General features: G+C 38.6%; 1 protein-coding gene across 1 annotated transcript in view; it reads left to right on the top strand.

Moving 5' to 3' along the window:
* The window catches only part of PKHD1L1 (PKHD1 like 1), a 168,846-nt gene extending 155,555 nt beyond the window's left edge, over positions 1 to 13,291 (top strand). The window contains 7 exon segments of the mRNA XM_063726390.1: positions 898 to 1,055; positions 1,154 to 1,232; positions 4,239 to 4,580; positions 8,275 to 8,426; positions 8,833 to 8,979; positions 9,322 to 9,475; positions 12,893 to 13,291. Coding sequence (XP_063582460.1) covers positions 898 to 1,055; positions 1,154 to 1,232; positions 4,239 to 4,580; positions 8,275 to 8,426; positions 8,833 to 8,979; positions 9,322 to 9,475; positions 12,893 to 13,200 — 1,340 coding nt within the window. The 3' untranslated portion in view covers positions 13,201 to 13,291.
* The last annotated feature ends 2,046 nt before the right edge of the window (positions 13,292 to 15,337 follow it).

Consider the following 15,337-nt stretch of genomic DNA (forward strand, 5'->3'; position numbering starts at 1 on the left):
AAACCTAATGAATAAATACATCAATACAATTCATTCCATATTTCACTCAATGTTTTATATATGTATAATCTCAGCCACTTTAAATGAAATAGAGAAGTTTGTTATAAAAGTCATTTTAAACCTGCTCAGAAAATGTTTGGATTCAGGTAGAAAAGCATTCACTATCTCTTGGCTTTCTAGAGGGTTTGATAGAGTGTTATTTCTTAGGTGGCTTCAGTTCATTAATGATGTCAACACTCTAATAGTCATAACTGTCAACAAAAATTTCTTAAAATGGAGGAAGATTAATTACTTGATTAGACGAATGTGTTTGTTGAATTTACGAATTAACTATTTTTAAAAAACAAGTGCATGAGTGAAAGAACAAATTAATGAATCAACGGTTCAGGCATTCAAATGTCCATGTTTTCCAGGTACAGAGCCTATTGTTAACAAATTACCTCTATTATAGCACATTTCCTAACAAAGAGCCTGAGAAAGTTCAATTCCCACTCAAGCTTATATTTGGTAGGGAGGAGAAAGGATCAAGCATTTTCTTCCTCACCATGTGGCCTAGGCTTGAATACTATCATTAAAGTAGAGATATATGGAAATCTACTATTTCTGTCAGTGACTTTCCAATACAAATTCTTATTAACACATTAATGTACCCTTCTTGCCCTGGGCAGTGTAAAAGTAGGGTGATAGGAAGAAGTTTCTTCCCTGCCTTCCTTTTTAAGCCAAGGTTTGAGAAAAGCTTAGCTGTCTGGGTAACGGTGGATGGGTAATAGGTATAAATGCTGAACTTGCATTTGAACTTGACCACTGCAATTTATTTTTAATACAATTACTCTTCAGATTTTATACTAATAAAATGCATGATATAGGAGTATGCACTTTCATTCTGCATGGATTTAGGCCCACAGGATCATGGCTGGTGTGCTGGATATACATGCCAGAGAAGGCTGTCCCTGTTTCACAGCATTGTGGCTCTGAACAAATCTTATGAAGTTTACTTCACTGGCACCAGTCCTCAGAATCTTGGACTGATGTTGCTTAATGTTGATCATAACAAGGTAGGGCAAGATGTCTTAAAAGTAATTGCTGTTGATTATTTGCATGTTATTTCTCTCTGCTAAGGCTTGGACCTCCTCCCCTGTTCTAACATTGTCAGCCTTACAGCTCATTTCCAAGGATGCATCAGGGTACCACTGAAATTATTATTAGCCTAGACAGTTTTCATCAACCTGAAGGTACAAGTACCAAGCATTACCATCATCCCCTTGCCATATGCACTTGATCCTGGTGCTCCATACATGAGGCAAACCTAAATTTTTACATAAAAATAATGTATATCCAAAACTGATCACTTGGAATTATATACTTATTCTTCAATGCTGCTATTACTTATATATATATCAGAAATACACCTTTGGAATTTACTTCAGAGACTGCAGCATGTTATTTTTAATATCTTCAATAATGTTAAGTCTTTGCTAGAAACTGAACTCAGCCAGGATCATTAAATTTATATTTAATAAGTATGAAAAGCATATGAGTTTAACCAGTAGTGTCATCATTCAGATTTTCTTTTCTAAGAATATGAGACTTTAAAGTCCCAGGGTGTTTAATGTGAAGAAAGAATGCTGATAAGGTGAAACAGAGAAAGGAGTAAGGAAAGGAGGCACCTGCCCCTTCCCAGGAGACAGCAGTTCCAACCCTTCGCTCCAGACAAAACCTTGGAACCACTCTTGACTCCTCTCTTTTGCTCACATTCCTCATCCAACCAATCTGCAAGTTGTTTTGAGTCTCTCTTCAAAATACCAGAATCTGCCCACTTCTCACCACCTCCACTGCTACTATCCAGTTTGAGCCTTTCCTGGATCATGGTAATTGCCTCCCAATTCCTTTCTACTTCCACCTTTGCCCTTCTATAGTCTGTTCTCAACTTAGTAGCCAGATACCATGAAAATATGTCAGATCACGTCTCTCCCATGCCCCAAACCCTGTAACAATTTCCCTATCGGTCTCTGTCCAAGAGTCAGAATCCTCACCGTGGCCTGTGAGGCCCTATGGGAATCTCTCCCATCCCTGAGCTCTCTGGCTTCTTCTACTCCTCCAGCCCCACTGAGCTCCTTGCTGTTCCTACAGACACCAAACATGCTACCCTCCCCCGCCCGGGCCTATGTTTCTGACGTTGCCTCAGTCTAAAACATTCTTCCCTAAGTGGCTAAAGTTCCCGTCTCCTCAGATTCCACTTTCCTCAATAGGCCTCCAAGATCACGCCTCCTTGCTTGGCCAAGATAGTGGTCTTAGTTCAGTCTGCCATAACAAAATACCACAGATTGAGTGGCTCAAACAACAGAAATTTATTTTCTTTGGATCTCTGAAAGTCTGAGATCAGGGTGCCATGATAGTCATGTTCTGCTGAGGGTTCTTTGCTCAGCTTGCAGATGACCACTTTCTTGCTGTGTCCTGACATGGCTGAGAGAGTGCCAGCAAGCTCTCTGGTGTCTCCTTTTAGAAGGGCACTAATTCCATCATGAGGTCTCCGCCTTCACAATCTCATCTAAACCCTATTTCCTCCCAAAGGCTCTCATCTCCAAATATCATCACCTTGAAGATTAGGGCTTCAATATGTGAAATTTGGGGACACAATTCAGTCCATAGCAGTCTCAAGCTGGTATGGTGCACAACAAGAACTCAAAAACAGTCTAGCTCTAAAACCCATGCACTTAACCATTATGCCATATTGCCTTCTTTTAAATTAAGAGAGTCAACGTTAGTACTTTTTATATATAAATAGTTGTGTCATGAATAAAATGGCATTTGTAGCTTAATTTTAATAAATTGTTCACTGTTTTCAAATAACACATACGGTACCAAGCACAGTATCATTTAGAGTCAGAAAAATAGGAACTATCTTCATAGGCAGAGAGTTCCGCTAACATATATTGAGCCCAGACAAATGCTGAATTGTATAATTAGTAGTGGAATAAGGTATTTAGTTTCTTACCACATTTCATTGTGAGGCTTATTAGGAAAAAGAAATTAAAATTTTAGAAGGAGGAGGGCATTTCACAGTAATGAAAAAAGCAGAGACAGAGATATTAATAAAACATTTCCAAAACCCCAAAATATGTATAGATCCATAACACAGGGATATTATTTTGTTCTCCATAGACAGAACGTAATGTAAAGAATTGATAATGTAGGTGCTGAAGAGCCAGAAAACAACTCCACCACTGCCCTCTTACAGATAAATGTGTGTTTTATGGTAGTGGTAGTGGTGTTTTTCTAAAACAGCGTTGCTTTTAAGTGAATGTTTTGCTTTGGCACTTGGCATGCAAAATAATATCCCTGTGTTATGAAACTATACATATTTTGGGAGTTACCCAAATGTTTTATGATCTTTGTCTCTGCTCCTTTCATTACTGTGAAATTCCTTCTTCTTCCTAAAATTTTAATTTCTTTTTCCTAGTAAGCCTCACAATGAAATGTGGTAAGAAGCTACATACCTCATTCCACCACTATTACACAGTTCAGTGTTTGTCTGGGCTCAATATGTGTTAGTGGGTTTATTAGCTCTTAGAAATTGTTGATACTCTGCCATAAAATCATACATATATTCATTCATTATAATGATCTCAATCAGTTTTGTAAAATTCAGTTCCCTAGCAGAATTTGTTTTGCATTAACCAAACATTTTTCAGGCTGAAATGTAAGCCTGTTTAGTTGGTATAAGATTCTTCTGAGATGTTTTAATATATTTCATTTTTATTACACAGTTTTGTCCTTAGTTAAAATAGAAACACTGAATTGTAAATGCTCTTTTAAGAGTTGGCATATAGCACTGTATAAATTAGATAGCTAGTAAAGTTAAATTTATATTTTTAAATTACCAAATGCCTTCAGTCAAGGCTTTAAAATTATGAGCATGTGAATAGTGTTTCAACTACAGTATAGGCTCCTGGGATCATAACTCGATTTGTTTCTCATTTATACTGTGTCTATATAGCTAATTTTTAAAAAAAACAATGTATAATGGTTATTTGTGGTATTTTTTAAAGGAGTGGCTTTAATTTTGCGAGTCAGTTCTATAAGTATTTTTGTTTTTAAAAAGGTATGCTTTCTTATGAAAGAATGATAAAGTTGAATTTGGGGGGATTTTCTAAATTCAAACAAACATTAAGTAATGCAGGTTGATTGTGATACTATAAAATACTTAGCTGTGATGTTCTGGCTTTTTTCCTTCATAGATCAATTCCTTCCTAACCTGGATTCAACTGTCCTTGGTGAAAACTACTTTGATAGAACCTACCAGGTGCTTTATCTTTTGGTTAAAGGAACTATACCTGTTGAAATTCACACTGCCACAGTGATATTTGTTTCTTTCCAATTACCTGCTGCAACAGAAGATGACTTTTATACCTCTCACAATCTGGTTAGAAATCTTGCCTTGTTCTTAAAGATACCAAGTGACAAAATCCGTATCAGCAAAATAAGAGGGAAGAGTCTGAGGAGGAAGAGATCCATGGGATTCATAATTGAAATAGAGATTGGAGACCCTCCTATTCAGTTCTTAAGCAATGGCACCACAGGTATGAATAACAGGTGTTTGAGATGGAGGAATGCAATTACCAAATCCATATCCATAAATAACCTGATTAGGGCCTGGTGAGCCAGGCCTCAGGAAGTCCCATCAACCCCACATCCTGAACCCTTTAAGCGCCTCGAGACCCTTTTTCCTTCTTTGCTCCTGTACTACCAAACTCTTTTAGAATTGGAAGGAATTTGAATCTCTGTTTTGTTATTGTGATGATTAATAAATTCAACAAAAGAATTTGATCTAATATAAAAAGATCTGGGAAGACCTACTTAAGCAAGTAACCTTATAAATGAGAGATTAAGGATGAAGATAGTCAACGAAAAGACAGAGGAAAAAGAGTGTTCAGGCTATGGAAACTGTTGGTGAGAGTTTGGTGCATTTGAAGAGAAGAAACAGGTCCAATTGGTCTGGAGTGGAAGGAGCCAGGAAGGACAAGCTGCTGGAGGTGTAGCCGAGGGGTAGATAGGTGCTAGATGTGGAGAGCTTTGGAAGTCAAAGGAAGGACTGTGGATGTTTTCTTAAGAAAAAGAGTAAATATTCTTGGATATTCTGAGCAGTAGAGTGGTGGGTTAGATTTCCACAGTAAAGTCACAGATTCACCCCAACAAGGGCAGATGTGCAAGTATATAATCTGTCTTTATTTCCTGTGACTGAGCGAATCATCCTCACAAGCCATCATCCCCTCCTGTGTCCCTCACTTCCTATTTTTTATCAGAGATAAAAATATCGGAGATAAAAAATATCAGAGATAAAAATAAAAAATAAGCTCAACTGTCCCATCAGAGAAATCTCTGCTGGCTGAAATCATTTCCTTAGGGTCACTCAGTTTGGGCACTTGAGTAAATGCTCAGCTCTTCAAATTTTCTCTATCCATCTGCTCCTTTCAAGTTGGGGTCTGAATACCAAGGGGCTGTCCTGGCCTCCGTCCTCACGTTATCGTCTTGTCTTCACAGCCTCTGGTACAGAATGGGTCATCTTCTCTGCTCTACATATACATCTCTTGAGGTACTACTGAACTTTCCTGGTCTTCTGGCATGCAATAACATCCCCCACTGCTAACCTGCAACCATGCCTTTGTCTTCAGTGGTCAAGCAGAAGTACTCTGACCTAGGTGTACCCCTCCCCAAGAATAGGAGAGGCAGGTATCTGTCAGAGGAAGATCTATCATCCAGCTAATGAAGCTTACGCTTCAAGCCCCCTCACTGATACAAGTCCTGGGAGGGGCTTTCACTTTCAATACCTTAGGAGAGGTCCTCATAATGTGGTCAAATCATTGAATGTTATTATGAAAGCTACAAAGGTATGATTTTTCTGCATTCCTTTTCCTAAAGAGATCCTCCAGATGTATATAAACTGCAGCCCCACTAGGCTGGGATCTACCCTATCTACCTGTGTTCAGTCACTTTATCATTAAACTCCCAGGTTCTGTGTAAACCTGGGTACTGGGTGAAGTTCTCACTTTATGCCACTAGAGATCTTCACTCATTTTCCCAAGAGGTTTGCTTCTAGGCATTGACCCTATGCACCTACCACATTATCACTCTGGAATTCTACCAGCTAAGCAGGCGGAAGTTTCTTCCATTGGGGGAATAAGCCTGTGGGAAGCCTTGCCTGCGTGGAGGGAGGTGTTTATAAACTCTTGGTTAGAAGAGCGTAGGAAGCATAGGCTTGTGTTGCAACCAGATCTCCCACAATGTTCTCTGCCCAGAGTCATAGTTAACTTTCCTTCATCAGTTCTGTACTCACTTGGACTTACAGACTCAGGGTTTGGACTCAGCATGACTTTGCCCGTTACTTTAGGAGTCGTAGAGGGCCCATGGCACACATACAGATTACTTACCTACTCTTAGAAATCCCTGGTGAGCCCTTACGTGTCGTGAGGTCCAAAATTTACCACACTAGCCACTAGATATCCAAAGAAACTGGGATTTATTTCTTACATGTGACATACATTTCCCCACATACAATCCCTCCTATGTCCATCCCCTTAAAGCAGTTTCAGCTTGTTAGATTTCTCCAGACAGGTATAAGACCACTGAAGAATGTAGAAGTTAGAGATGGTGGGAGGGACAGGCTAATGGCATGTTTTCTAGACATAGACTGGGATAGTGTTTCAAGTCTCAAGGAGAACCCTACAACTTGGTGAATCACAGCAAAATGTTGAGAAGTGGCAAGAAAGATGTTCATGTAGTTGTACTCCTGGCTCTTTATAGCTTTTATATAGTATCAGGATATCCAGAAATTCCCAGATGTCCTAGAAAGGGGTTACCTATGTATTAATGGCATTTATGAGCAGACAGAGTCCTACAGCCAGGAATAAGAGGCCTTCAAGTTAAGGTCTTTGGTTTCTAGATGGCAATCAGCAGAAATGAATGCCCTCACATGTCGAACGGTCAGCGAGAACCTGTTAACAAGTGCAGACTGCATCAGACTCCATGCAAAGTAGTAATAGTAGTACATGGACCTGAAGCAGTTCTGTACTGCTACAGCTAGATACACAAGCCCTCAGACTTGGGAGGCCTTCTTGGAGAAGGCTGTTTCTGGAGGGAGTATGAGGAGAGGGAGGAATCTGAAAGACTGAGCCTTTTTCCAAAAGAGTCTGAGTCATCCAAAAGAGTCCTTTTAAACTGACAAGGATTGAAATAGCTTAGGACTGTGGGGTTCATAGTGTCATGTCAGACCTGCTGGCCCAAGACGTTACCTCCTTCTTCCTGAGCACTCTAAGCCTATGGCTTAACTTTAATAGAAGAAACTCAGTGATTTGATTCCTCAAGGCATGACTCTGGATATGGAAGGTACAGGATACCTAGGAACAAGGGGTTAGCAAGGCCTGCAATACACCAAAACGTTATCCTGGTTTACAGTTGTTTCTTAAAAGATCAGTCTGACTCCAGAGGCCAGTTTAAAAGTGGTTTTAGTAACCCTGCTGATGTGGCTTTAATTAGGATTTTAACAACAGGGACAGAGAGAGTTAGAAATTGGTAATGGATTAGATGTGGTGTAGTGGAGAGGTGAAGGAGCAGGGATTAAGCAAAACTACCAGGCTTCTGAAAAAAGGAATATGGTGCATTAAGGTACCACTTTTTAAGGTAAGGAGCACTGTGGGGGCAGAAGGTTTAAGAGGAAACCCCAGACCTGCCATGCTAGAAAAGGGGAACAGAAACTATATGTAGTGTTAAAAGTAACTGAAAATTGTCAGATGTCCAAAGCAAGTAACAATTGGTTAGTAATTTAATAACTTTAGCAACTAATATATTAATACATACACATAATAAGATCAATTCTAACAATCCTTCCATTCCAAAATTAACACTTTATTTTCTAAAATGACACATGATAATAGAAATGCATGATAATGCTTCATTGGTAAACAAAGATTGGTAGCAGAAAGTATTAAATTAAGAGACATATATTCTCCCACTATGTTTTCATTCGTTTTTCTTGTATCTGTTTTATCTACCTTTGTTCTTCCTTTAATTCCAACTTAAAATATATTCTGCTGAGTTCTTCCTTTTCCTCCCCTCATTAATATGACTGTTCATATTAATGAACAGGTAAGACTAGAAAGCCTTAGAATTCTATAATGTGATGGAGCAATGCAAAGAAAGCTAAAGTGAAAAACTCTCATGTGTTCTCACAATTCTACACTTTTATAATCCAAATGTCATAATACTGTTTCCCTATAGGTCAGATGCAATTATCTGAACTCCAGGAAATTGCTGCTTCTCTTGGACAAGCTGTAATTTTAGGAAAAATCAGTAGCATCCTTGGATTTAACATTTCGTCCATGTCGATTACTAATCCCCTCCCCAGCCCAAGTGACTCTGGGTGGATTAAGGTAAGAAAATGCAACTAGAAAAAATGCATTTTTGGGGACTTAAAATATCATTACTTATTTCTTATTTTAACTCTCTGTTTCTATTTCAAAACAATAATTTAGCAGGCATGTCTTTCTTATTTATTGTTGACTTTTCATAGGCTTGCTAAAATGATAATAAAGTTGTTTGAACAAAGGAGCATATCTTCCAAAAGTTGTGTATTGGTTCCAAATTTGCTTTGCTTTGCATATTTATAACAATGCTTCATAAATTTAATGGAGGAAATATTGTAATTATATTAATTTTACATATTGAACATATTCTAAAATAAATAATGAATATATTATACTCAGCCTGGCTAAAATGAGTTTGCTGCTGAGTGTAGTTTATCATGCAGAAACCAGTTCATCCCTCGTTCATTCACAGGTAACTGCCCAGCCAGTTGAAAGGTCTCCATTTCCTGTTCATCACGTGGCCTTCGTGTCCTCACTCTTAGTGATCACTCAGCCGGTGGCAGCACAGCTGGGACAGCCATTTCCTCAGCAGCCTTCGGTAAAGGCAACAGATTCTGACGTAAGTCGTAACTCAAAATTTTATTTAAGTGAAGGAATTAAGCTACAAATTCTGAAGGATGAGCCAGTTTCACTCATCCTGGTGTGCTGGCAGCCTGAGGATCACACGGCCCCTTTAGAAGTTGGACTAATATCCAAGGATACCATCTTGTAATGTCTTAAAAATGTTTATGTTAAATGAACTTCTGCTGCTCAGGTTTGTGAACTCTTTGTGTAGAATAAGGAGCTTCTGCAGATTTTCAATTTATAATGAGGCATTTTTGAAAATAAAGTTTTGCATATATGTTTAAAAGCATGGAAACAGGACAATTGTTATAATTATCTACTTTTTTTTTTTTTTTAGGGTAACTGTGTATCAGTTGGAATTACTGCACTAACTTTGAGGGCCATACTCAAGGACTCCAATAATAACCAAGTCAATGGCCTTAGTGGAAATACAACAATTCTGTTTAGCAGCTGTTGGGCCAACTACACAGACCTTACTCCCCTTAGAACAGGTGGGTGCACTATTTTGGATCCTCACATATATAGCCATAAATAGAGACAATTATAATGTTCTTTTAACTAACAAAGCATTCTGTAACACTCTGGTCAATAAATTATAGACATCAGAATGCTATATTTTTCCTTGTTTCGGAAAATATTTAGTCTAGCTTAAGAGTAGATTTAATATGTGAAATAAATAGAAATTAAAATAAAAAATTAAGGAAATCAAATTATATCATGATTTATCCATTTGTATACTTTCCTAAATTTGCTCACTAAAGATGTATTACATTATTGTAAGAAAAATTAACACATAGATTTTCAAATTCAATAAAATAAAGGATAAGTTAGGCTCATATAACTTTAATGTCTTAAGGAGGAGTTCAGAGTTGGGCTAGAAAGTTGGCTGTGGTCTTTCTGAAAGCAAAAGCAAAAGAGAAAATGAGCATTATCATAATTTACAGTACCCACCAAATAAACAGACCAGTTACTGTGAGAATTATAATATTCTCTGAGAACAGAACAAATGTCTCCTGTGATTTTTCAGAAAGTGTGCACAATTAATCTGTATTAAGTGATATCTTCAACATCGGTCCAGTAAATACAGCCATGACGGCCACAATTACGTTTTTTATACTATCTTCATATAGGTTGATGACACAACTCTGATTGGTAAAAACCATTCTACCAGGGTCCAGATGATATATCCCCAAACAGATCTCTCTTGGTGATAGAATGTAGAGTATCTAAAAGAATGAAATGGATAAACTGCTTACATTTGAGAAAGGCCTCCATTGTTCTGTTTGTCCCGACCCAGGGCCTATTTAAGATAGTTAGGGGCCTTAACTTCTGAAAAGGCTGTGTAGTGGCACCCCTCCCCCCAATATTTCCCTGAATTTTTGTTTCTCCATGCTTTGATAGTGTCCTACACCAGATATGTTCAGTCTGCATACTGGGCAGCAATATCTCAGCCTAATGTTTGATAATAATTAAATGACAGTTCAGTGGTGTGCTCCTAGACAAGTACCTTGTGTCCCACTGCTTTCTGGTTTAGAACAGAGCTAAATTCTTTCAACTATCAGCCCAAATGGAATTTTTTTTTATGGGAAATGAGGCAGCTGGCAAGAACCCTACCTGAAAAGAAGTTTGCTCACCTCTTCATGAGGGTGGACCCAATAAGTATCCAGTGGAAAAGAACCAACCTTGTGACTAAGGTCTTCAAACTACAATGTTCCAAAAGTACCCAGGATCACTGGAGCACTAAAGCACTAAAATAGGTTTTGGCATTTTACTGTGGCAACAAAATAATAATTTAAGCAGTTTTCTTTCATATATTAAGTTTTTTTTTCAGAATTCAAAGCTTCCCTTGGGAGGGTCTGTCTTACTTGCCAAGGAGAAGTGCCAGCACTCTTCACCTGTGTGTCCTTTTCCATCCTTCCTTCCTTCCCTCCCTCCCTTCCTCCTTCCTTTCTTCCTCTCTCCCTCCCTCCTTCTGTCCTTCCTTCCATCCCTCCTTCCCTCCCCCTCTGTCCTCTCTCTTACCCTCTCCTTCTCCCCTCCCCTCTTCCTCTCTCTCTCTCCTCTTTTCTTCATCAAGTGTGGCATCTCAGTTCCCTGGTTATGTGAAATAAGGAAAGCCAAGTATAGGAATCTCTTCATTATTTTTAAATCAATTAGCCAGTTTGTAGATTAACCACAGTAAAATTACAATAACAACAAAGCATTAGTGAGAAAATTAACAAAATATCTTTCACTGGCTCTTTCTAGCAGTTAACCCCCACAGTCACTGCACTGAAGGAAATCCCCTTGCTGATCAGACTGCGGCCTGACAGCACAGCACCCCTCTTCTACATATAGCTCCATAAAGAGCAAAGCAGGGTACTTGGGTAGAGGAGATACAGGTTGTGGTTTCTAACACAGAAAATGGTGATGTGAGAAATGGGTGGGAGAAAAAGGATCTGCATCTTTAACCAACGTAGATAAAGAGAGTATTACTAACAGACACTGGGACATATTTGTTTAGCGTCCTATGTAATGTTTAGTGTTTGTTTCGGTTTCTATTGCTATGAAACAAACCAGCCCCAGATCTAATAACACCATTTCATTTGCTCACAATTCTGTGTGTCAGAAATTTGGGCCAGGATGGCTCATCACTGCTCCAATGTCTGGGGCTTCAGCTGGGAATTTCCATTAGCTAGCGCTGGCTAAGATGGCTTGATTCTGGATTTTGGCTGGGTTCTTCAGTTCTCCTCTATGTGGTCTTTCCATAAGGCTAGCTTGGGCTTCTTCACAGTACTTCAGGAGGAGAAAAACAAAATAAAAGGACTACCCTAAATTATTTGCTCGTCAAAAAAATTAATAAAAAAATTCACTTGCCACAAAAATTCAGATTTTTTAATGCAAAAAGAAAAAATTTTTAATACATCATTGTCAGGAATTGTCAGTGACAGAAAATTCTATAGTACAGTGCCCATATATCCTGAAAGTTATGTAATGAATTGCAATTGTTCATGAAACCACAGATGTGATCAAGGTCTAATTATATTCTCTTCCTAAAAAACGAATGAAAACAGAAATGACTTTTTAAAAACAAATAACACAGAAAACAGATGAGTAAAAACTTACAGGGCTGTACAAGTATTAGAAACGCTATTCTGTGTAGTGATTATTATTAATGATAGCAATAGACCCAAAAGAAATTATAGCAAGGAAAAATATATTGGCTATCTCCTATTCAAAACTGTGGGAAGATTTAACCTGGAGATTAAATAATATTGGATGAGTTCTTTAACTTTTTTACATTCTAAACACAAGTAACAATGTTTCTAAAATGTCTACCTGGAATAAGGAAAAAGGGTCATAGCCTTGTAATACAAAAATGGCATCTAACTTCAAACAAATGTGAAACATGGTAAAAGTTTTTTGAATCTTAATGGAGGGAATATGGTTGTTTGCTGTATTATTCTTTCAACTCTTTTCTTGTTTGAAATTTTTCAAAATAAAAAGTTCAGTATTCATCCCCACCGCCCCCAACTGAGCCTGATGCTTCTCTACTCCTAGGTCAAGTACGAAGGGATGAAACTGAGATTCAACACCCTCACCTCTCTTCCCTATTGTCCCTCATTTCCAACAGTTTTTGTCTAGTCCTGGGCACTAGGAAGGGGCTCTAAGAAGCAGATACTGCTGCTGCAGAAAGAAAATCTACCCAGCTTCCCTGTTGTTCAGTTAATGGGCAGATAGAACTCTTCTAACTCTGAGACCCTGTCTATACTTGTCTGTACTTAAACTAATTTATTTGACTTAACTTTCAAAAATATTTCATCAGGATCTGTATAGTGTTTTTCAGTCAATGAAAATCAAATGGGAACTGTATGAAAACAAGTAAAACATAAAAGGAAATCAAACACTATGATGCTTTTTTTTTCCAGGAAAAAATTATAAGATTGAATTTATACTGGATAATGTTGTTTGGGTAGAATCCAGAACTTTCAGCCTGCTGGCAGAGTCTGTCTCTAGCAGTGGCAGCAGCAGCAGTAGTAGCAGCAGCAGTGGCAGCAGCAGCAGCAGCAACAGCAAAGCATCAACTGTGGGTACATATGCCCAGATAATGACTGTAGTAATTAGCTGTCTGATTGGAAGAATGTGGTTCTTGGAAATATTTATGGCTGCAGTTTCAACTTTGAATATAACTTTAAGTAAGTACAGTCCATTAATACATTATTTCTCTACATGTTGAAGTACCAGTGTTTACTGGATAAAGGCTGTGTGCACAGCTCTTGTGCATGATATCACTGTGTGCACAAAGAGAAAGTAACAGCCTCAATGGCAGAGACAAGACAACCTTTGGAAAATGTTATTCACTACATGTTGGTCTATAAGAATGTGGTGAAACAAGGCTGGGCACAGTGGCTCATACCTGTAATCCCAGCATTTTGGGTGGCTGAGGCAGGTGGATCACCTGAGGTCAGGAGTTGGAGACCAGCCTGGCCAACATGGCAAAACCCCATCTCTACTAAAAATATTAAAAAATTAGCCGGGCATGGTGGTGCGCAACTGTAATCCTAGCTACTCGGGTGGCTGAGGCAGGAGAATCGCTTGAGCCTGGGAAGTGGAGGCTGCAGTGAACTGAGATCCCGCCACTGCACTCCAGCCTGCGTGACAGAGCAAGACTCTGTCAAAGTAAATAAATACATAAATAAACAAATAAATAAATAAATAAATAAGTAATGTGAAACAAAAGTGCAGGTCATGTCAGAACTCTTTTTGAGTTGCAAGATGCAGATTCTTAGCTTGAATTGATCTAGCTAGTAAAGTGATCACTTAGCAGTCCAGAAGTTGTCTGGTTTCTGAAACAGTTGGATCTAAGGACTCAGATGATATCTTCTAGAACCTCTGTCTCTTCTTCTCTTGGCTCCACTGTCTTTGGTGTTAGCTTCACTCCCAGGCTGACTCCTCACCACGCCCAATCCTCATTACAAAGGTACCTACCAACATCTTCTACCAGCCCATCAACCAATACAGAAAGAGCTAACTTCTTTCCCAACAGTTCCACAGAAAAGCCCCAAAGCTATGTCATTGACCTGCCTTGGGTCACATGCCCATTCCTGAACAAATCACTGTGGCCACAGCATTCTAATTAGCTTGGCCTGGTCACATGGGGTAAGGTACTGAGAATGGCGGAGGTGTAGTTTCACTAAGGATAATAAAGTTGCTAGTACCAGGAATGACAGGCAGACAGAGAGACATTGAATATTAGAGAGCTTGATAAAAGGGAGAGGTCCCTATATGATTAGAGATGACTGCAAATGTCATTGCATTAGCAACACATGAAAGTTGGGACTGTATAAAATGTATAAGATTTGGAAAGGGAGGGAAAAGGCACTCAAGAACAGGGACATGATAGGAGCAAGGAAAAAATGGCAGTGGAATAAAACATCTTCAGTTATACATGTTTAGCACAGAATTCCTCACATCTCCTTACAAACATACTTCTCCAATTATCCCTTCTCAGTTAATGCCAGTGCCATTTTTGCCTATCCATATTGCTGTCAGATTTAAGGTCATGTAATGCTAACAGGAATCTCAAATCCTCAACTGTTCCTCACTACATGCAAAAAATATAATCAACATCAAAGACCTTGAAAACAGATTTGAAGACTCCCTCCTTTTACCAAATCATTTCCAGAAAGAATTCTCTCCACCCTACATATTCCCTGTAGCTATACCTGGGCTGCCAGCCTCTACTCACCAAGGTTACCTCTCACAGCATCCTTCTAGGTCTTGCTCAAATTCCACCTCATCCAGCAGGTTTCCCTTCTTGCTTCCCACTCTACATTTAATTCTCCTCTCCCTTGGTCTCCAACTGCACTTTGTGTTTATATCATTATTATAGTCCTTTCTGTAATGTACTTGTATTAAGCTTATATTCAAATCTATCTTCATCACCAAATTGTGAGCACTTACAAGACTGTATGCCTTGCATATTATAAGTACGAAAAATGTGGTTGTGGTTTAATTGATTTTAAATCTTGAAAGTGAAAGTTGAGTCTTTACCTCTGACTTAAGGGGAAATGTTGAGTAGGGGTATTGTGGGCAAATTGTAAAGAGCTTTGACTGGAACATATTAATCAGTTTGCAATTCATTTAATGGGGGAGAGTTTCTGACAGGTTAGTGAAAAAAATCACACAAGAGATACTGTATAATAAAGTCGAGGAAGAATTTGAGGTGGGGTAACAATTTAGAAGAATACTAAAGCATATTGAGCAATAAAAGCCAAGACTAGATTTTAAATTTAAATATAAAGGATCAGGGGACATAGTAAGGCTGGGTCTGGAAGTGACAAAACAAACTGGAGGCTGAAACAAACTACTGG

Source organism: Pongo abelii, chromosome 7 (genome assembly GCF_028885655.2).
Source record: "Pongo abelii isolate AG06213 chromosome 7, NHGRI_mPonAbe1-v2.0_pri, whole genome shotgun sequence".
NCBI classification, from domain to species: domain Eukaryota; kingdom Metazoa; phylum Chordata; class Mammalia; order Primates; family Hominidae; genus Pongo; species Pongo abelii.